The sequence below is a fragment of the Mirounga leonina genome, unplaced genomic scaffold (genome assembly GCF_011800145.1).
Source record: "Mirounga leonina isolate KUSES-001 unplaced genomic scaffold, KU_Mleo_1.0 Mir_125, whole genome shotgun sequence".
NCBI classification, from domain to species: Eukaryota; Metazoa; Chordata; class Mammalia; order Carnivora; family Phocidae; genus Mirounga; species Mirounga leonina.
Genome location: NW_023270305.1, coordinates 27,578,830 through 27,601,027, shown reverse-complemented (window position 1 = coordinate 27,601,027; position 22,198 = coordinate 27,578,830). Strand labels below are relative to the sequence as shown.

Sequence of the window (22,198 nt, the reverse complement as noted above, 5' to 3'; positions counted from 1 at the left end):
GGGCAGGAATCGGGGTGGCCCTGGTGCCACCTGGCACCAACCCTACATGGGCGGCGGGCAGGTGGCTCACCATGCCGTCTGGGTCCACTGGCGGCAAAGGATCCTTCGGAAGGCACGGCGAAAGTCCTGGTTGAAGATGGTATAGATGACGGGGTTCAGCGAGCTGTTACAGTAGCCAATCCAGAAGAAGAACTGGAAGAGGCCATGGGGCACCTTGCAGTGCTGTGGGCAGATGGCTCCCAGGCTGTAGCTGAAGAAGAAGGGGAACCAGCAGAGCACAAAAACGCCAATGACCACGGCCAGCACAAAGGTGAACCGCTTCTCCCGAGTCAGCTGTGCCCGCCGCCGCCACCACTGCCCACTCGCGGTGCCTACACCCCTGCCCAGGAGCACCTGGCCACGTAGGGTTGCCAGCACCCGGGAACCCTGTGGCTGCTGCAGGGGTGGGCTGCACGCTGACGCAGGAGACGCTGGTAAGGCCTGAGGCTCACTCTCTTCCTCCTCCTCCTCCTCTTCAGCTTCCTCCTCTGGAGATGCCCCACACACACCTTCCTTCTGACTCTGGCCTGAGCTGGGAAGGGCTGACCAGCTGGGTGGCAAGGCAGGGGTCCCAGGATCTTCAGGGGTATCCCCCTCCTTCTCCCCCGTAGGCTTAGAGTGTCCATTGGCCTCCTCAGAAGCAGCCAGAGAGGCCAAGGTTGGTAGTTTGGTTGAAGTTCCCGTAGGGACTGAGCGGGGCTGCTTAGACTCACCCAGCCCAGGGCCCCCCTTGGCCCTGGGACCTCTGCGGTGGCTGCGTTTGGCGATCAGGTAGATGCGCAGGTAGACAAGGATCATGATGAGGCAGGGTGCAAAGAAGGACCCGATGCTAGAGGCCAGGATGTACCAGGCCTCTTGGTTGAGTTTGCACTGGGGGCGCCCGCGGGGCTGGGGCCCCTGGTCGCCCTTGTAGATAAGCGGTGGCAGGGAGATGACCGCTGCGATGAGCCACACGGTGAGGATGATGCCCTTGATGCGGCGCGGGGTGCGCTTGGAGTTGTACTCCAGCGCGCGACTCACAGCCCAGTAGCGGTCCAGGCTGATGGCGCACAGGTGCACGATGGACGAGGTACAGAAGAGCACGTCGAGCGCCAAGTACACCTCGCACCACGTGCGCCGGAAGTACCAGTAGCCCAGCAGCTCGTTGGCCAGCGAGAAAGGGATGATGAGCGTGGCCACCAAGATGTCGGCAGCGGCCAGCGACACCAGGAACAGGTTCTGCGGGGCGCGCAGCGAGCGGCTCGTCAGCACAGCCAAGATGACCAGCGCGTTGCCGAAGATGGTGAAGAGGATGAGGAACGTGATGACCGCCGCGATGGCCGCGGTGGCCTGCACCGAGTAGGGCTCCTGGTGGTCCATGGCGGAGTGGGACGCGGCCAGAGGGGTCGCTGCTCTCCCAGCGCCTGCTCAGCCGGCGACAGCACTGTCCTACCCTGCTAGGCTAGACGGGAGGATCAACCCCCTGGCGGCGCAGAAGGCGCTGGAGCCCCATGGCCAGGCCGAACGGGGCCTAGGAGATCGAGGGATGCCTGGGGCCAGCCACTGCCCTCCTACATCCTCTTCCACCAGCACCCGGCACCCCTGCCGTCCTCCCCGAAGTTTTCCAAGTTGTCCCGCTGCCGTCCCCGCCCCGCCCGGGACCGGGGGAAAGTTGCGCCCTCCCGCTCCGAGGCGGCTGGACGCGCGCTGGGGCGCAGGGCCCGGCGGGCCGGGTGGGGGGCGCGCCACCGGTTGTGGGAGGCGGTGCAGAGGCCGAGGCGCCCGCTCCGCTCGCTGGCTCTAGCCGGGAGCCGCGCCTGCAGGCAGCCCGCCGCGGCAGGGGAATGGGAGGAGAGCGAGCGCGCGGGAGGAGGGAGGAGACTGGAGGCGGGAGCAGGAGGAGGGGAGGGAGGTGGGGCGGGCGGGAGGGCGGACCGAGGACGGGTGGAAGGTGCGCCTGGCGGGAGGACTGGCCGGCCGCAGCCTCCCTGCAGCCCCGGGCCTCCGCCCTGGCGCCCCTCCCCCTTGTCCTCCCGGCCTCCGCGCCACGGGAGGTCAGAGACCGGTGTCTGGGGTCTTCGGGACTCCGGGAAGGACGCTTGCAGACGCAGAAGGGTTGGTGCGCACGGGGAGCTGGGACCGATGGGAGACCTCTCTCCTGCAGACCCGGTCCGAGCACCGGGATCTAGGACGGTGGGCTCCGGCTGATCTCTCCTCCCGCCGCGTACGAGCCCCAAGGAGAGGGTGGGTGGGGGTGTGGCGGCACCGCAGCGTAATGAACCACACCTCGTACCCGGCGCTCGAGGAGGAAGCCGAGTGGAAGGAGTAGGGCGGAGCGGGGAGACTGCCCGGAGCCCCTTCCCCAGGTGCTTCCTTGCCCCGACCGGACTCCGTCGGGCCTGCCGAGCCCTGGGAGGCGCGGTGGCCAGGTTGCGAGCGCCCCCTGCTGCCGCCCGCGTGGCGGTGGTCCGCGGCCCCCGGGAGACCCGCGTCCTCGCTCCGCTCTGCGGGCGCTGAGGTTCCCAAGGCCGGTGGGCAAGCTCAGAGATTTAGGACTTCAGCCGTCCGGTTTCCCCCGCAGATGCCTCGGTTTCCTCCGCTAAGGGCAAAGAGGTAAGAGGAAAACTGGCTTGGACTCCAATCTCAGCTTTTTAACACAGCTCAGAGAAAAAGTAGGTCTCCGGGGCAATTAGGCAAGGAGGAGCATCCCTTTGACTATGTTGTCTCTCTCTCGCGCTCGCTCGCGCGCTCTCCCTCTCTCTCTCTCTCTCACACACACAAACTGAGCATTCCTGCTGAGTCCCCTCCCCCCCACATGCATGCTGCACACCCCTCTTGGAGAGGCTGTAGAAGGAGCTGGGTAAGAAATTTCAGATTGATCACCCCACCCCATCCCCATGCCAGACTCCAAGAGCGATAGGCTCCCCCTCAGGCACCCCCAGCCCTACTCACTCTCCCTGTGGCCACTGCCGCCAGCGTCAGCCTGGGCAGCCTCAAGAGCACATTTTCTCACCACTCCTGGAGCCCCTGGTGTTATAACCCCAGCCTAGAGCCAGGCCTGGTATTTATAGCCCGTGGCTCTGCATGACATCCTCTGTATAAATGAGCATCGAGCCACCCCTGAAAGTAGGGCTCCTCCAGAAGACCCGGCCTTGAGACAGCGTGCATACTGGACCTGCCTGCCTGCCTGCTCTATCTTCACGGGACCAGGGAATGGCCTCACAGTGCCCACAATGTCTTACCCCTCCCCAGGCTCACACAGCAGGGGTGGAAGGGTTCCTCGATCCAGGGCTATCCCTGCCTCCTGCCATCCTACTTAGTGCCTTTGTGAAGTCTAAGTGCCACAGCCTGATGGTGAACAGGACAGCCCCTCCAGAGACAGGTTTTATGGATGCATCCCCCACCCGCTGGCTGGGCTGAGCCTGGGCCTGTGGTTGCCAGAGATGGAGAAGTCTCAGTAGCCCCTTCCCTGAGGAAGGACTGAGGGACCACTCTTTCACCTGCTCCAATCATACTCACACTGGGGGGCCAGGGGCTATCTCCCCAGACACTGTGATCAGCATCAGCCCTTTGTTTCCTGGCCCGAGTTTTCCTTGAAAGGCACCAGGACCCTGAAGGAGCTGTGGCCAGGGCTGCTCACTCTCTCCCCCCTGCCCCTTCCCTCCACTTGGGCCTTCCCCGAAGCGGCAGCCAGCTCTGGATCTACCAAGTGTCACGCCCTCCCGGGCCCAAGCCCAGGTAGGGGCAGCCAGGAGAGCCTACAGGCACCTGTGGGGCTCAGCCACAGCCCCAGGGTCTGTGCCCCCTGCTGCCACCTACCAGCCCCACCTCCCAGATGTGCAGCTGGCTCTTGGGGCAGCAGAAGCCATCACATAAGTAGATTCCCATTCCTCTCTGCAGCTCTCTGTCCCCCCCACATACACCCTCCTGTGCTGCCCTCCAGCCAGCCCTGCATGAATCCGAGCCTCAGGCCATGGCATCAGCCGTCCCAGACTAGAGCTGACCTTCCATTGTCCCTGCATCCCACCAGGCTGGCAGAATTCAATCCCAGACCCAGACCCGGAACCGCCAGCAGCAGGAGCTGCCTTAGAGCATCCCCAGCCACCTGCAGCGGGAGAGGAAGCCCGTGATGGGCACTGGCCCACCGTCCTGGCCCCACCAGGCTACCTGTTGATCCCTGGACATGTCCTGAGCTCCCACATCTCTAGTTCTTCCCAGGTGCTTGGTGGGCCCCCCACGCTCCAAGGTCCGTTCACCTCTCACCCACCGCCCTTCCAGGGAGAAAGAGGTACCCTGCTTTCCAAGTTCTTTGACGCCATGTACACAGTACCACGTTCGCACTCGGAGATGTACTGAGATGCTGGTGGATGGGTTTGCTGCATCACTCCCCCACCCCCACCCCCGAGCACACATCCCTTCTCCGTCCCCAATATTGGCCAAGATTGCTGAATGATGGGGGGGTGGCAGCCTGGCATCAGTGGATGACATACATGAGCCTCTCTCATGTAGTGTCCTAAAATGAAGGTGTCCCCAAAGGATGCCCTCGGAAAGGGGTGGGGGGAGGTGACCTAGTACCATCTTTTCCAAAGACACAGGGACCGTGGTCCCATCCCTGGTTGTGAGAGCACAGCAAGAGATATGCCCCCTTGGCTGAAAGCCCTGGAGCCACTTGTCCAGGCCTGAGAGCCAAGAGTGGCCCCAGATTCTCCCATGCCAGGGCTCCACGGGGATGAGGCCCAACTGGGCTTCACACCCCAGCTGCCCCAGCCTTTCAAATCCCTGGGACCCTATCCTCACACCACCCTGTAGGCCCCAGCCTCCCCACCTTCCCAGACCCTTGAGTCATGCCCTCCATAATGCAAGTCCGCCGCCCTCTCCCCCATCACACCTCACCTGACAAAACCCCAATCCTGGGCCGACCTAAATCATCCACCCAGCTTTTGGCAGAACAGCTGCTCCTTCCAGAGCAAAACACTCACTGCATCGACTGGCCTCGCTTTAAAGCTATGACCACAAATCTCCAGACTTGCCTAGTGTTGCTCACCTTTCCCCGTCTTCGTATCCTGCTCATCCTCCTCACCCGCACACCCTCCTCCACTCCAAGCCATGACTTTGCCTCTGACTTAGAAGATGAAAGCCCTCAGGCAGGAACTCGCCCCGAACTCACTCATCCGAGCCCCAGCTCTGCTGGAAGGGCAAGACCTCTGCATGTATCCCAAGCCCTCTCCTGTCCTCCAGGACTCCGCTGCTGCAATCCTCCCCCTCCACTAACACCCCCCCCCCGATCCCGGGCCCGCCCCCCCCCCCCCCCCGCCCCAGCCTCCCGTGCCTCCTGCAGCTGTCTCCGACTGTTCACTGCACCATCTCTCACCCTTCACACTCACTCCTTAACCCTCCGTTGGGTATCTGCACCCTGACCTCCGCTGCATCTTCTCCTGGTGGGTCATTGTGACTCCATGCCACCCAGCGTGTCCTAATTTCTCAGCAACATTTTAGACCACAGACTACCCCCTCCCCTGAGAACACTGCAGGCTCGAGGCCACCCCTTCTTCTCGGCCTCCTTTTCTCCCCCGAACTCCCAATCACCAAGTCTCACTGATTTTTTTTTTTTTTTTTGCCCCTTCTCCTCCAGGGACATTTGGCAATCTGGCACCTGGAGACAGTCCTGACTGTCACGCAGGAGGAAGGGGGTTGCTACTGCCGTCTAATGGGTAGAGGCCAAGGATGCTGCTAAACATCTTACAAAGTACAGGACAGCCCCCGCAACAAACAATTATGAGGCACAAAACACTAATAACGCTGCCCTAATGTCGCAGCACCCCTGTTCAGTCCTGGGGCCCCTTTTCTTCTGGACCCAAACTCTTCGTAATTTCATCCAGGCCCCGAGCTCCCAACCAGATGCTGAGGACTCCCCGAAGTCCGTCTCCCGCCCTGAACCCCAGGCTCATTCAGCCCACACACTCCCTCACCTCCCCTGAGCTCCCCGCGCCGTATGGGAAGCCCTCAGCCCCTGCAGCCAATAGCAAGTGCGGTTGCCTCACCTGCCGAAGCATGCTCCAAAAGCATCCACTCTGCCCCTTTCCACAGCCCCATCGCTCGGGCTTGCACAACTGTAGTGCCTTCCACCGGTCCTCCCTGCTGCCAATCTACTCTCCACGGGGCATCCAGGATGACTTAAAAGCTTAGATCTTCTCACTCTGCTCCTTAGAATCCTCCAGCAGCTGCTCCCTGTTGCTCTTGGAATAAAACCATCCCTCTCTATCCCTGCCCTGCCAACCTCCCCCTACCCCACCTCACTTCATCCCTCTACTCACACCTTAACTCCCTCCTGCCTCAGAGCCTTTGCACTGCCTATTCCTTGGATTTTTCAGAGTCGTCTACTATCATTCGGGTCCCAGTGGAAATGCCAGCATCCTAAAGGAATGTCCTCCTCCCCCATCATTTCTAAATCCCTGATGACTTCTTTTATTTACTGTCCATCCTTCGTCCACCCCCAAATAAACTCCACGAGAATGGAAACCCTGCCTTGCTCACCTTGTTACTCCCAGTTCCTATAGCCGAGCCAGCCTGGCACCTAATTCAACAGATTCTGTCGAATGAGTGAATAAATTGATGAGTGAAGCCACATAGTTATGTGTTTGGGGATTAGGGAATAGGCCACGGACCCTGGGATGGGTGGCTAGCCAGCAGCTTCTTGTTAACAGCCAGCGCCCCGTCCACAGCACATACCCCATGCCAAGGCTTCAGGGGCTGAACCAAGGCTGGACCACAGGGGCAGGGTGGGGCTTGTGGAATAAGCCTAGGAAACGGGGTCTGTAGTGATAGGGGGCTTCATGGGGTAAGGACAAGGACAGCCTCGGCCCTGGTCACCCCCAAAGAAGAGGGGGAAAGCACTCTTCCCCCTTGAGCCACTAGGCTCGGCCAGCTCCACCTAGAGAACCCAAATTCTGGAGAATCTAAAAGCCACATCCTAATGGAGGCTAATGACAGGCAGCCTCTGAGAGCTAGGAGGGCCTCACAGGGCACAAAGCACTTCACCCCCCCCTTAGTGTGGCCACTAAGAAACCCCAACCCAGCACCAGAGGCCTGGCTCCACTACTTAAAGAGACCCATAGGGGTAAGGCGGTCCCACTCCTTTCTCTGATAAATGGGGGTACTATGTACGCTCTCGATCTTTGCTTGGGAATCTCCCAGAGGAACGCCCCCCCCCCCCCCCCCCGGTAGGAACGGGGCCCGAACCTCTCCTCACTCACTCTCAGCTCGCTCAGCCAATCATCCTCTCCTGTCTGGGGGCAAACAGAGGGACTGTGTTCCCCAACCCATGATCCTTCCCTGATGCTAATACCTGAGACCAGGCCCCTGCTCGGTCTGAGAAAATCCCAGACTCAAGATGGACCAAGGGCAGAGGCTCCAGCCTCCCAGGAGCATGCCCTCATGTCCCCTGACTGGGCTCAGGAGGCAGGCAAAGGCCAAGCTCTCCCCAGCCCTGAAACACGGCAAGCCTCAGCCCTGCAGGGCTGCTCCCTCAGCCATGCCCCTCTGCTGCCCTGAGTCCCTCTCCTCCCCAGGGCCCCTCCCACGTCAGTCGGCAGGGTTAAATGCGCTCATGCATAGCCCAGTACCTGGTTCCTAGAGCAAGTACCCAATTTTATTTGTGCCTTCCCCCAGAACATCTGAGGCGCTTGGCCCCATGGGGCCCGGACCCAGGCTCCTACTTCCCTCCTACTCCAAGCAGGGCTTCCAACAGGCCACCAGAATAGTGCCTCTCCAGGACTGGGGGGCTCCTAGCCTATAAGCCTTCACACAGCAAGCCAGGAGGTAAGGACAGGGCTTTGCTGAAGGAAGAAAAGCAGGTTGACCACCCCACCCCCCACCTCCCTAGCCCCTTCCCATCTTCCAGGACCTCCGCTGGCCAAGTCCCTGGCTGGTGGGGAGAGAGAGGGGAAGGCTCCTGGGAACAGCAAAGCAGGGTGGAGAAGAGCTTGAAGTCATGCGTTCAGGGCCTCCTGTTCTTGCTGTTTCCCCGCTGTGCAGTGCTGGAGGCCTCCACCCCTTCCTCAGCACCCCCGGGGTAGCGTTCCTGGCGCTGAAGCCTCCCCGCACTGCAGGGTAGCAAGCTGAAAGCCCCCTGGGGAGCGGAGCTGGAGGCTGCAGGGTAATATTCCTAGCACCCAAACACCAGGGATGGGAGGCCGGCCCCAGGGTCCCAGCCACAGGCTCCCCAAGTCCTGGCCTGAGAGAGGCGGCAGTACCTGAGCATGCTGGGGGGCTGGGACTCACCCATGGGAGGATGCCCAGGGGCCTTTGGGGCTGGAAGCTGCCTCTGCCCCACCTCTCCAGACCCCTGGGCTTCCAGAGCCCTGGAGAGTATCCTCTCCCCTTCCCAGCAGCCTCTAAGCCTGCCTCCCCCCCACCCACCGCCCCCAATGGACCTAGAAGTCCCCTTTGTCCCCAGGAGAACATATGGGGAAGGAAGGGACAGAGGGAGAGTCCTAGGCCTCATACAGGGGAGCCATCTTGGGGGCTGGAAGAGCGGGTACTGTCCGGGAAGGCCAGGGGTTACACAACCCAGCTCTTGGACACTGAGGATGCCCTTCCCCCTTGGGGACAGAAGCCACAGGCTCGACCTCCTGGCATCCCCCTGAAAGGACTTTCAGGTACATGTGCTCCTGGCAGATCTGGGGTCCCCAAAGCATCCTGGATAGGCACTAGCTGGTCTTCTGCTTCTGGAGCCGTGGTTGGGGGTACAGAGGGCACTCGGGCCAGCCAGGACGTCTCTAGAGCAATACCAGGAACACCTGCTCCAGGCCTGGAGTTCAGGGAGGAAGCTGGGGTCTGAAGCAGCCCTGCAGATGCCCCCATAGCGAACTTCCTTGGCGCAGGGCGCTCCCAGCTACGTGGGCTCTCTCCGGGCCCTGTAGCAACATGCAAGGCTCCAGCCTTGGGGCCACCGGTGTCAGGGCTCCCAGATTCTGCCAACAATGCCTTCAGAAGCCGCTGCAGGTATGGTCTAGAGACAGGAGTAGGGCTCCTACCATCGCTGGGGGGCTGGAACCCTGAAGCAGGAAAGATAAGAGGTTACATCCCAGAATCCCAGAGGGAAGATGCACCGCCCCGCTGTAGAGCGCCCTGGCCATTTTCAGTCTTATCCACAGCTCGTTGGAGACAGCCTGCCACACCCCTGCTCAACACCTTCAAGACCCAAATTTTCAGCTCCCACTGAAAAACAAGGACCACAGAACCATCCCATTCCCTCCCCTCTTGGTCTCAGTCACCACCAGCAGGTCAGGCCACAGGGATCTTCCATGACCTTCCACCCCGAGCCCAAGCTGCGGACGGTCAACTCACCGGATAGCCGAGGGCTAATAGTACAGCAGCCCCCACTGTCCCACCACCTCCTGGGGCCCTCTGTACTGAGCGACCCCCTGCCTCTCACCCCACATTTGAGGTCTCCTGCAAATTTCTCCTGCACTTGTAACCACCTCCATCACGGTCAGGCACATGCACTCAGCAGGACAGGGCCTCCTCGCTCTTCACGGCCACTCCTGGACCATGGCCCTAGAGTTTTATAAAACTCCTCTTAAGCCCAAGTTATATCTGGCCAGGCCCCTCCATCCCCTCGGTGCTGCCTCTCACCCGTCACACCTGCCCATGCACCGAACACTTCACAATGAGCCCAATCTTCCATCAACAGACACTGACCATATCAGGGCTGATCTGCTTCAACCAGCGGCTCTTCTCCCTCCTGGTCGCATTGACCTCACAGCTCGCTCCCCCAGACGTGGGCAGTACCAGAAACCACCACTGCAGAAGTCTCCATTCCCGGCTGCCCACTCCTATACTTCGAAGCTCACTTGTTTAAATATCACAACTCTTCAGCTCCACCGAGCACATGGACCCCAAGGTCTTCCTGCTCTACCACCTCCCCGCTTCCAGACCACTCTCCGCACCCGACTTGGGCTCCACAGCCCTCACTGCAAGTACTCCTCAAGCACCTTCCCCTGTCACATCCGCCCACAAAATCCCAGTCCTGGAGAACCAAGTTGCCAACCTACGCTGCGCCTCCACCTGGCCACCAGCTGCCCCAGCACCACCCACAGCCCTATGGGGTGTCTCCAGCCAGTTCTTCTGCCACCTAGTCAGCAGCGTCGCACCTTTCCCCGCACATTCATCCCCTTCTCCCCAACATCTAGGCTAGTGACCTGTCATGCTTTGTGACCAAAGCCCTCAGAAGCCCATGCATCTGCACATCAAGATCCACATGCAAAGTTAGGTCTGCTCCTGTCTTCCTTATTAGGTCCAAGGAATCTCAGACATTCTCAGAGACCTATCCACCAAGGGCAGCTCCTACCCAAATGTTCTAGATATTATTCCTTCTGCTCTCTAAATCCACCCTTTTTCCCGTCTCCATTGGGTCATTTCAGCATCCAAACATGCTTGAATGTCTACCATCATGATTAACCTCCTCTTGACCCACAGCCCCTTCCAACCACCTCCCAGTTCCATTCCTCATAGTAGTCCAACCTCTGGAATACCCACCCACAAAGCTCTTGCCACATCATCTATTCTTTTTAACTTAAAAAAAAAAAAAGCATGTAATATTGGATATTATGTATAGGAAAGAATAGCCTAAGAAATGGTGCTAGAACTGGATAGTCACATGCAGAAGACTTAGGATTAAATCTTCATGACCTTGGATTAGGCAAAGGCTACTTAGATAGGACACCAAAAGCACGGTTAAAGGATAGAGAAGTTAGACCCCCATCGAAATTAAAAATGTTTGTATTCAAAGGACACCATCAACCTATAGAACGTGAGAAAATATTTCCAAATTACAAGTATGATAAGGGACATGTATCTAGAATACACAAAGAACTCTTACAACTCAGCAATAGAAAGACAACCCAAATGAAAAACCGGCAAAAGGATTTAAACACATTTCTCAAAGAGGATATATAGATGACCAATAAGCATATAAAGATATCATTAGGGAAATGCAAATCAAAACGACAATGAGATACCACTTCATACCCACTTAGGATGGATATAATCTGAAGAGTAGATAATAGCAAGTGTTGGCAAGGACATGGAGAAATTTGAACCTTCACACACTGCTCGTAGGAGTGAAAAATGATGCAGCCAATTTGGAAAACATAGCATTTAAATCTGGAGTTACCATAGGACCCAGGAATCTATTCCTAAGTATATATCCAAAGGAAAAGACCTACATTTGCATAAAATCTTATATACAAACATCCATAGTAGCATTAATCATAATAGCCAAAAAGTACAAATAACCCAAATCTTTTTCAACTGATGAACAAAATGTCGTATATCCATACAATGGAGTGTCATTTGACAAGAATGAAGGACTCATACATGATACAATATGGATGAGCCCTGAAAACATTATGCTAAGTAAAAGAAGCCAGTCACAAAAGATCATGTATTGTAGGATTCCATTTACATGAAATTTCCAGAATAGGCAAACCTAGAGAGACAGAATGTAGATTGGCAGTCATCTAGAACTGGGGTTAGGGGCACTCACATACAAGTGAAGGAGGTTGAGTGTCTTGTGTTTACTTCTCATTTGGTTTCTCCCGTGAGATGCTTATTAGGTCTCTTGCCTGTTTTTCTACTTTGTACTTCCAGCTTTTTCTTATTATGTATATTATATTATATTAACTATATAATATGTATTTTGGGTACAATTAGTTATGTGTTACAAAAGTTGTCTTCTGATTTGTAATTTGTATTTTCACTTTGCCTTTTGATTAGTAGTTATACTATAATAATTACATAATAGTTATTAATGTAGTTGGATTTGTGAATCTTTCCAGTCTTATGGTTTGCTTTGTGTCTTATTAAAGAAATCCTTACTTATCCCAAGGTCATGAAGGATTTTACTATTTTTTTTCCTAAAGTATTTTCTATTTATATGTAAGTCTTGTATATATCTGAGATGTATTTGTGCATGAGATGGGAATTTTTAATAGATAACTAGTTATCTTAGAGCCATTTAATGACTAGTCTATTCTTTCCCTAATGATCAGCAATGCCCCTTTATCAAGGCTCCACTTCTGAGTAGAATTCATTTATGGACTCTCCATTCTGTTTCAATGGGCAATTGTCTATCCTTGCACTAGTTCTATGCATTTAGACATTTTATATACATACATTTCATGTATGTATTTTGTATGGTATACATTTCTATAAATATATTTTTAAACTATATATCTTGATATCTGCTAGGGCAAGTCCCACCATTTTAGTTTTCTTCAAGAGTATCTTGGCTATTGTTTGCCTTTTGTGTTTTGTTTCTTTTTAATAATTTTTTTAAAGATTTTATTAGTCAGAAAGAGTGAGTGAGCACAAGCAGGGGAAGCGGCAGGCGGAGGGAGATGCAGGCTCCCCGCTGAGCAAGGAGACCAATGTAGGGCTCGATCCCAAGACTCTGGGATCATGACCTGAGCCGAAGGCAGACGCTTAACCAACTGGGCCACCCAGGTGTCCCAACCCTTGTATTTTTATTTAAGTTTTAGAATCACCTTGTCAAGATTGCCAAAAAGCTTCTTGGGATTTTTAGTGGGAACTGATGGAATCTATAGATCAGAATTGGCATTTTTACATTGTCTTCCTATTAATGAACAGGATACATCTCTCTATGTATTTAAGAATCTTTAATGATTTTAATAAAGGTTAATTTTCCATAGAACTTTTTATAGAACTTCTGTCAGACTGATTCCTTGGGACCTTATTATTGCTATTATAATGGGTTTTTTAAAATTACATTTTCCAACTACTGATATAATCAATATAGAAATTTCTATACATCTTTTAAAATTCTTATTGCTGGGGCACCTAGGTGGCTCAGTCAATTAAGCATCCCATTCTTGGTTTCGGCTCAGGTCATGATCTCAGGGTCATGGTATTGAGCCCCACCTCAGGCTCAGGGGGAAGTCCGCCTGAGATTCTCTCCCCTTCTGCCCCTCCTCCCAAAATAAATCTTTAAAGAATAAGATAAAATTCTAATTGCTTCCAATAATTTAATAGGTTTTGTTGCTTTCAGTGTAGATAATCGTCATCTATGAGTAGTGACAGTTTTTGCCTCCTTCCCAATCCTCAGAGTTTTCATTATTTCTCTTGCTGTACTGCAATGCCCAAGATCTTCACTACAGCATTGAACAGATGAGACAATAGTGGAAAAACATGTTTTGGTCCTGATTTTAGTGCTTTTACATTAAACATGATTTTTGCTCTGGGTTTTTGGTAGATACCCATGTTAAGGTTAAGAAAGTGACCTCTATTCCTGTTTACTAAGTTTTTAATCATAAGTGAGAATTTTCAAGTGCTTTTTCTACATCTCTTGTGGTAAACCCTTGATGATTTCGCCCTGCTCACCCCTGCAACCTCAGTCCTACCACTTCACCCTCATGGACACCACCCTCAACATAGAAACCTGCTCCAGATTCCTCAGATCACTCTGCCCCCTGTCACTTACCTCCCCCACGGGGGCCTTGGCCACTTGGGCTGCAGTCATAGAGCCTGAGGACCCGTGTGATGTCCGAGGTGCTCAGGTTCCATCGCTGGCCAATGTGAACACTGGGAGCCCAGATCGGTGTGATGGTGGGCAGCCCACGGCGGCTGAAGGCAAACCTGAAACCCAGCAAGTGGGGACCTGAGTCCAGATCACAATGGGGGCTGGAGGGGCAGTGAAGAAGGGAGAAAGGAAAGGGGGTCCTCACCTCCCATAGTGCATCACTGATGAGTAGTCATAGGGCATCAGCATGTTGCTGCTCCGAGATTTGATGAAGTTGATTTCAAAGCCTGGGGGGGGCGGGGCGGGGCGGGGAACAACCACAAAACTTGGTGATGGGAAAGAGGGTGGGGGAGTGAGGGGTCGGGTGATAGGGGCCTTCCAGCCACTTGTAACCTATGTGAGCTGAAGGATCCAAAACTATAGCCAGATGTGCCCCCCACCACCAGTCCCTGGTCCCCACCTCCTTAGTGCCTTCTCTGCCTACTCCTCCCCTCCCCAGGAGGGGTCCAGACCTGCACTAGCTGATGTGGAAGCACAGGGACCTCATGACTTCCTAAAGAGTGCCCTCCACTTCTAGCCCTGCTCAAGCTCACCCGATGCAACTATCTCTGTAGAACCTACACTTTTCCACGGAGTCGCATACCACTCCGTGTCTTCAACACCCTTACCCAAGAGATGGAGTACCTACCCTTCAACCCCGCTTTAGAGACCCACTAGCCTATCAGCTGCTGTTGAACTCCCATTCCCCAGCAGCAAGCCACCTTGTTCTTTCTGCCTTGGGCTGGCGCACCCACCCCCCAGGTTTGAGTCCAGCATTTTCCCACTGGCCAGAACACCCACTTTTCCCCGTCACTGCCATACCTGCCTCTACAGAGTTCTTCTTCCTTTTAAAAACCCTTAAGATATTAAAACAGTTTTGAACAGACAATATATTCATCTGGTTCAAAAGTCAAAAAATGTTGAGATGTATAATAAGCCTCCCACTCCATCCCCCTTCTAAGGTCCTGCCTCCCCATCCCCAGTTCATTACTGTCATTAGTTTGTATATCTTAGCAGTTTGTTCTATACATAATACAAATATATTCTCATTTTTCTTCATTCTTAATGGGAAAAATTACTTAAGAAAACCACTTGAGTTTGAGTGCTGTTGGTTTTTTAATTCATTAATTCCTGTCTTTAACTTCATTAATTCCCTCCTGCTTTCCTTTTTCTTAATTTGGATTGAAATGCTTAATTTTTTCTATTTTTATTGATAGAAGTATTTAAGTCTACACATTTTCCCTGAGCATTGCTTTAGCTGAGAACCATCAGTTCTAGTGTGTTGGGTTTTTGTTTTTCTAAGAATTCCTGCAATTCTTTAACCCTGGAGCTAAAAGAAAGGATTATTATCGTTGTTTTTTAAACTTTAATTTCTAAGTAGAAGTTTTGGGTTTTGTTATTTTTATATCATGATCAAAACATTTAAATTAACATTTTCAAATCTGAAGTTTTTCTATCATATGGTAAGTTTTCCCAAGTATTCCATGAGCACTTGGAAGGATTAAAGGCTCTATTTTCAGGGTATAGTCACTATCATCACCCCCTTCCTTAGGCTAATCTCAGATCTCAAACTCCATCCCTTGTCTCATTATAAGGTGCTACCTAAGTGCCCCCCTCCCACGGCACCCTTTCTCTGGGGCTCCGTGCATGCTGGTCTCTTGAGTACCCTCCCCCACCCATTTTACCTGGCTCACCCCACAACAGCAGTGGAAGTGCTCCCACCAGAAGCTCTCTGCTTACAGGAAGCCTTCCAACACTTCCCCTTACCCCCACATTCCCCCAGACCAAATTCCTGATCATGTATCTGCCCCACTTCCATCCCTCATGAAGCAGTGGCCTCTCCTCTTCTCACCTCCTGACTCAAGCTGTGTGCCCCCCCCCACCACAAGCGAGGGATCCCACCATTCCTGAGATCAGATGCCCAGCACCCAGCCCCACACCCAGCACACAGCTCCTTCTCGGAGGAACAGCCTCGGCTCTACCACTGCCACCTTTTGGGACATGGTCTCCCTGGGCTTCCTTTGTCCCACATGCCCATTGGTACCCAGCTCACAAGGACTGAGCCCCTGCAGGCTGTCCTCAGCCTCCTGCATCAGACACTTGGCACGCACAGCCCACTACTTCCAGGGCTTCGGTCTCGGCTCCACCCGTGCACCTGGAACACAGCCCCCTGCCCCAACCCCACCCAGCAGTGTCTGGCACAGGAAGGACACCATGAACAAGGGTCCATCCTCAGGTACCTGGCTGTGTTCATGAGAAAAAAAGGAGACACAAAGCAAATAGTGATGCCCTAGCTCAGGCAGGAGTACGGGCAGGCAGATGGAAGGCTGGGAGCCCAGAGCAGTAGTATTGGGACCACCTCCCGGTCTCAAAGAGAACCAGGAGCCCCCACCTTCCCCACGGTAGACAGGCAGATGGTGGGGAAGATGGATAAGCTCTTCTAAGTGGCAGGCAACTCCGGCCCTGGCCATTGGCTTCTCACGCCAGGACCCCCAGGCCTGGCCTGTGCTGTGCGCGACTTGGCTTACCTGGGAGGACCTCATTCCAGTGGATACGAATATAGCGGTCCCGATCAGCCCGTGAGTGCTCATGCCAGAAGCCCAGCACATGCATGAGCTCATGCAGGACAATGCCTGGGCCTTTCCGGAGACAGGTAGGTGCCAGGGACACCACCTGCATCCCTCCACTGCGTCCCACACTGGAGAAACATCTGCAGGGCCAGGAGAGAGTACTGGGTAGGTACCAGCCCAGAGATCCAGAGCAGACCCAGGCCCCCTTCCCCTTCCTCTCCCAGGTCCTGGGATGAATGAGCACCAACAGGTAGTCCCCATCCTAGATTCTAGTCCCAGGCTTGCTGTTCCCAAGTCCCTTCACTGCCTGGCCACCTGTGAAATGGGTACACTGAATTCCCATTCCCAGCCTGGGGTACAAGGAGGACTGAGGGATGGAGAGGAGCACCGATAATGGAAGCAGCTCATGGAGTGAACGTCCCCATGCAGGGGTCCCCGAGTCAATGCTTTCACACATGATCTTCAGTCCCCAACAAGCTAGGAAGGGGGTACCTCCAGCATCCCCATTTCAGAGGCTCTTGCCCGGTGTCGGGGGATTCCTACACTGTGGAACCTGGATCGGAGGCCAGGTGAGCCCCACAGAAGCCACACCCGTTCCCCAGACCATGAAGTCTCCGCAGAGCAAGGTTTTGTGAGGAGAGTCAAGCACCTCCTGCCCCTCCTTCTCCACCTTCCGCCCTGAGTATCTGTAGGTCCAGCTCCCATCCAGCAAACCACTCAGTGGGCAGGGCGGCTTTGGACCTGGGAAGCCAGGCCTCGAGACAGGTTTTAGACGAGGTCTTGGTTAAGTCCCGGCTGAACTCCGAAGAACGCGGAGGAAGCCCCCCCACCAATGGACACACGGACACCCCCAGGAGCACGTACCCAGACATGGGAATGATGGAAATGAAGTCCCTCTGGCCCTGGTAGGCGACAAACCTGATGCACGTGAGGCGCTCAAATTCGGCAAATGCCTTCAGGAGGACCTCGCGGCTGCGTTTATCTGGGGGAGGCGACACCTCGGCTGAACCTCCAGCAGAGACCCCAGAGCCCTCGTGACCCCTCGCAAGTCTGCATGCAGGGTGGGAACGGAGCTTCCAAGCACTCTTCCAAAATGGAAAGGTCAAGAAAGGGCAGCCTGAGTGTCGCGGGGAGGGGAAGCTGGGTCCCAGACAGGCCCTGGCTGTGCAACCTTGGGTAGGTCCCTGTCCTCTGGGCCAGTCGGCCTTGAAATGGAGCAGACAGTCCTTCTATGTACCCCTATCAGCTCTTCCGGGCTTTTAGCCCTCCCAGCTCCCGAGGCCCTCAGGAACAAAGGCTTCTCGGGGAAGGGTTCTTTGGTGGTGAGGCAGTAGGGAAGAGGGAAGGCAGTAGAGGCAGAGGGAAGAACCCCAGCAGAGCCCAGGCTACACAGGGCATAAGGCTGAGGCCACAGGGAGGCCCACAGCTCTCAGGACGGAGTGCACACGCTCACTCACCGTACTTGCTGGAGAGCAGGAAGGGGACCTCCACAAACCCCCCATTCTTAGGCCACTTGTTGCTGCTCGCTGAGAACAGCCGGAAGGGACTCTGAGGAGAGAGGGCAGTTCAGGGACCGCTGGGGACCCAGGTCAGCCAAGCTTCTTGCCCCCAGAGGTGCCGTGTCTCAGGCCCCAAGAACCCGAAAGACGGGAGAAGCAGGACGCAGGCATAGGACGATAGGGACAGAGGGGTGGGACATCTGGGGGCCTGCTAGGTGAGTTACGATATACAACACGACCCTTTGTCCTACAGAACAGAACTGTAACCTATTCCGTCAAGCGGAACAAAACCTGACACTTGTTCCTGAGGAGGCTGATGAGGAGTGCCAGCTCCCCAGGGTGGCCCCATTTAGAAAGGCTGAGCTCCAGCCACAGCCCCGTCCTTCCTGAAACCCAGCAGTCAGCCGAGCATCCCTGAACGTCCACAGAAAGATGAGGCAGGGTCTTTCTCAGGCTGATGTTAAAGCAACTTCCCTGGCCTTAGCAACTCCTTTTTCCACTCTTGTGCCAACCAAAACCCTGCGAGGCATAGGCTCCATGGCACCCTGGCCGGTCCTGCCCCACTGGCTACCACAGGTTTTACTGGATTCGCGCTTCCCCCCTGTCCTCACTGGGTGACCAGGAACAGGGGCCTCGCCCCACCCACCAGCCCCAGCCTTTGGCTCTGCAGCCCAGCCTCATGTTGCACGAATGGTAGGCAGCCTCCAACCAGCAAAACCGTCTTGCTCTCACCAGGTCACTGTCCTGCTCAGGACACCTCTACCACCCAGTCCCTAAGAAGATGGCCTTGCTCTCCTGAACACCGAGCATCCTCTTCTCCCCAGCAAGTCACCCCAGTTCCCACCCAGCCTTCTCCTTTTCTGACTCCACCCCTCCCTTCCTACCAGGATGGGGTCCAGACCATGGCTACCACCCCTGGGGTTCCCCACCACCACTTCCCTACAGCCCCACCAGCCCCTCTGCTGTTCTGTGCTCATCTCTTCCTTCATTCCAGTACTTTCTGAGCACCTCCCCTGGGCAGAGCACCTCCCCTGGGCAGAGCACCTCCCCTGGGCAGAGCACCAAGATGGACCTTGAAGGCTCAAACCCCCTCCTTCAGGAAGGCCTCCCAGGCTGACTGCTGTTACCACCGCAGAGGTTACCCTCCCTCCCATTCAGTCTGGCTGATTCCTACTAGAGCATTCACTGTGACTTTAGCAAGAAAGGGTATCTATCAAGCTATGAGCAACAGATTTTGGATCCCTCACGTATCACGCCCCCATGACACCGGAGGCTGAGCTCAAAAGCCTCTAACGCTATCTGTGAAGTTATTCACACCCATGTGTGTACATGCTCACACTCACTGGCCGAAGGATGTCCCCCTCCAGGAGGAAGCTGCTCTCCGGGGTTTCCTCTGGGATGAGCCCTGGGAAGAAGGGAGGGATGTGGATGACCCTCCACCCAGAATCCAGACTCTAGGGACAGGCCCAGCAGCCACCCCAGAGTCTGGCCTTCCTGACTCTGAAGGTGGAGCTTCCCTGGACCCTGAGGCTGTGTGACCTCAGGCAAGTCACACAGTCCCTCTGAGTCTCTAGTCTACAAACATGCATGATGGATCTCAGCCCAATCACATCTCTCCCTTGTTAGAACACAGTCCATGGCTCCCCCAGCCCACGCAAATCCAGGCCCAACTCCTTCCTCTCTGCTAATCAGGAGCAGCCATTTCTTCAGCTGTCCCCTATGTCATCCCCCTCTCCAACCCAGGCCACACTCTTTCCTGTGAGCCCCAGCACGCCTGAGTGGGAGCAGGGCCATGTGCCACCTTTCGGTGACTGTGACTGGTCCGGAGGGAGCTAGAACCTAGAATCTGAGGCTTCCCCGGGATTTTTTTTTTAGCTGCCATAGAGGTTACTTAGCCAGGGCTGCGGAAGGCCCACTGGCTACCTGAGATGCCCTTTACTGGGAAGGACACGCCATCCCCAGCTGCCGGGAATGTTGGCTGCTAAGGTCTCACAGCTGAAGGCCCTTGGCCAGGGATGGCTGGGAAGCTACCCCGGCCACACTCCAACATGCCCTGGGCTCTCCTGTCCTTCCTCATCCCCCATCTGTGTGATAGTCAGGGCCCTCGCAGTGACAAGTGCCCAATTCCAGCTCGCACCACCATAGAAGGAAGGTGTCTGGCTCCGGTGAGCCTGTCTCTGCTTCCCTCTCCAGCCTCGGTTTCTGCCAGGGCAGGCAGCCGTTCTGCCCAGCCTCCTTACCAAGAGGTCAGCCCTACGAGGAGTCCTGGAAGAGGGTCTGGCCCTGAGGCACATTAGGTTGGGTTCCCTAGACGCAGAGCCTGAGCTGGGGAGGCACCTGCAAGTGATTTATTGAGGGGGCACTGGGGAAGACCCAGGCTCTGCTGGAGCGCAGCCTCAACCTGACCCCACAGGAGCTCTGGACCCCAACCGACACCACACACTTGTCCCACACTGAGGCAGGGGGCTGCCCCATGGCCCCTACGAGTCACTGTGGGCCGCCCTGGGCAGGGGAGGGAGTAGCTTCCCAGCCATCCCTGGCCAAGGGCCTTCAGCTGTGAGATCTTAGCAGCCAACATTCCCGGCAGCTGGGGATGGCGTGTCCTTCCCAGTAAAGGGCATCTCAGGTAGCCAGTGGGCCTCCAGCAGCCCTGGCTAAGTAGCCTCTATGGCAACTGAAAAAAAAAAAAAAAAATCAATCCCGGGGAAGCCTCAGATTCTAGGTTCTAGCTCCCTCCGGACCAGTCACCGAAAGGTGGCACACGGCCCTGCTCCCGCTCAACCATGCTGGGGCTCCCAGGAAAGAGGAGCATGAGCACGCGGTCACTGGGAGGTTCTCATCCCCCCAGGCAGTCACCCTGTTCCCCAAACACTTCAGCTCCAACCTCCAAAATCCAGACTTTTTTTTCCCCCCAGCAGCTGCACCCTGGGCTATCTCTATGTTCTTTCTTCAGCGGAGATCCCCAGACAGGGAGGCGTGAGGCCTCATGCGGCTTTGGCTTTGCCCCCCAGCGCACGCCCTCACACCTGCAGACCATCCTGCCCCAGGTGGCTGCCATCTCAAACCCCCACTAATGACTTCGCTCAACACTAGCTGGAGCACCCCAAAGACCCGTACTTTTATGAGGCCATTTTTTAAAAACCTATGCTTTTCTATCTTCTTATAAAATGACAATCCAGTAGAGAAGATACAGAAATAGAGACTTTTTAAAAAGTTACCCATAGAACTAGGAACTGCTGCTCATCCAGAGCCCAGTGAGCTGGCACCTATTCAGCTCGTTCTGCTCGGCTGCGTGTTCAGCATGGTCTTCACCACAGCACATGGACCACTTCAGAGCCCCTCTACCCCACAAGACGACGCCATGCCCTCACCTTGGTTAATCGCAGGGATGTCCTTGTCCCAGGACGTCTGGGTCTCCTCAGGGTTGAGGCCCTCTGAGAAGCTGGTTCCACAGGCTTCGGGGGAGCTGCAGGCTGAGGGCGCTCCTAGGATCAAACCTGGCCCAGACAGGTGCATACCCATGATGCCCGAAGCGCCCTCATTGGTGAGAGAGGACAATAGCACATGGGAGTGGGGGGTAGGGGGTCAGACAGCCAGAGCCAGGCCCTTCACGGAAAGCAGGCCTCCAGAAAGTAGTCCTGGAAGACCTCCTGGCCTTCCCTCAGTCCCAGCTGGTGACAATAGCTAGACAACCTTGAGGAAGGAGCTCCTTTAAGGGGACCAACACTGGGCTCTGAGTATCTGTATCTGAGTATCTGCTCTGAGTATCTGGGGAGGGAGCAGAAGAGAGGCGGGGACAGACCTCAGACACCCACACTGAAGGCAGTGCGGGCTAGCCTGGACCCTGCCCCATGCCTCCCTTCTCAGCCCAGACCTCTGGAAAATGGACTCAGACTGGGCAAGCCTGGCACGCAAGCAGAACAGGGACGTCTGGAGTGCCGCACCTGCTACGTCCTGCCAGGCAGGCCCTCTGCGTTCAGGGTCTTCAGGAGGCCTTCCCTTGGCACCCCTCGGAACGGGTTTCTGGGAGCATCCCTGGAGAGCCCGTTTTCTGAGCTATTCAGATCAGCTCGGATCCCTGCAGGCTCTGGCCACACCCTTCTTGCCTCTACCCGCACTCTGTGGCTGGAGGAGAAGAGAAGGGCGAGGCAGCCCACTTACCTGGCATGGAGAGTAGACCAAGCACCCACGGCCAGAGGCCTCCCATGTTCACGCGCTCTGTGGGGGGCCCCGCTGGCCCCACAGCAAGCAGGAGCCCAAACACCCACAAGGACAAGCCCGCCTAATAGCAGACCTAACGCCAATCCCCGCCCCCACCCAGCCCTTAAATAGCGACTTCTCCAGCCCCCACCTGCAGCCCCACCCCAACCAACCTCACTTGCAGCCCCGCCTCCATCAACGCCACCTGCAGCCCTGCCCGCTCCCACCTGTGCTCCCCGCCCCCACCCCCCCAGCCCAGGCCGGAGCCTTCAGGACCCCGGTCAAATCCTTCTCAGCCTGGCTGAAGTGGGGGGAAAGGTGAGAAGCCAGGC

At 55.6% G+C, this 22,198-nt stretch overlaps 2 protein-coding genes across 2 annotated transcripts in view; both read right to left on the bottom strand.

Annotated features, from left to right (window-relative positions):
- The window catches only part of ADRA2B (adrenoceptor alpha 2B), a 59,263-nt gene extending 57,419 nt beyond the window's left edge, over positions 1 to 1,844 (bottom strand). Inside the window, exon 1 of the mRNA XM_035001009.1 lies at positions 71 to 1,844. Coding sequence (XP_034856900.1) covers positions 71 to 1,398 — 1,328 coding nt within the window. The 5' untranslated portion in view covers positions 1,399 to 1,844. The remainder of the gene's footprint in view (positions 1 to 70) is intronic.
- Positions 1,845 to 8,577: 6,733 nt separating this feature from the next.
- On the bottom strand, positions 8,578 to 21,873 carry ASTL (astacin like metalloendopeptidase). Its single transcript, XM_035000538.1, has 9 exons — positions 21,828 to 21,873; positions 21,038 to 21,163; positions 19,010 to 19,071; positions 17,625 to 17,715; positions 17,032 to 17,149; positions 16,126 to 16,307; positions 13,764 to 13,845; positions 13,520 to 13,674; positions 8,578 to 9,074 (listed from the first exon to the last, which is right to left on the bottom strand). The coding sequence occupies exons 1-9, from the start codon at positions 21,871 to 21,873 to the stop codon at positions 8,578 to 8,580; spliced, it is 1,359 nt and encodes a 452-aa protein (XP_034856429.1).
- Between the last annotated feature and the right edge of the window lie 325 nt (positions 21,874 to 22,198).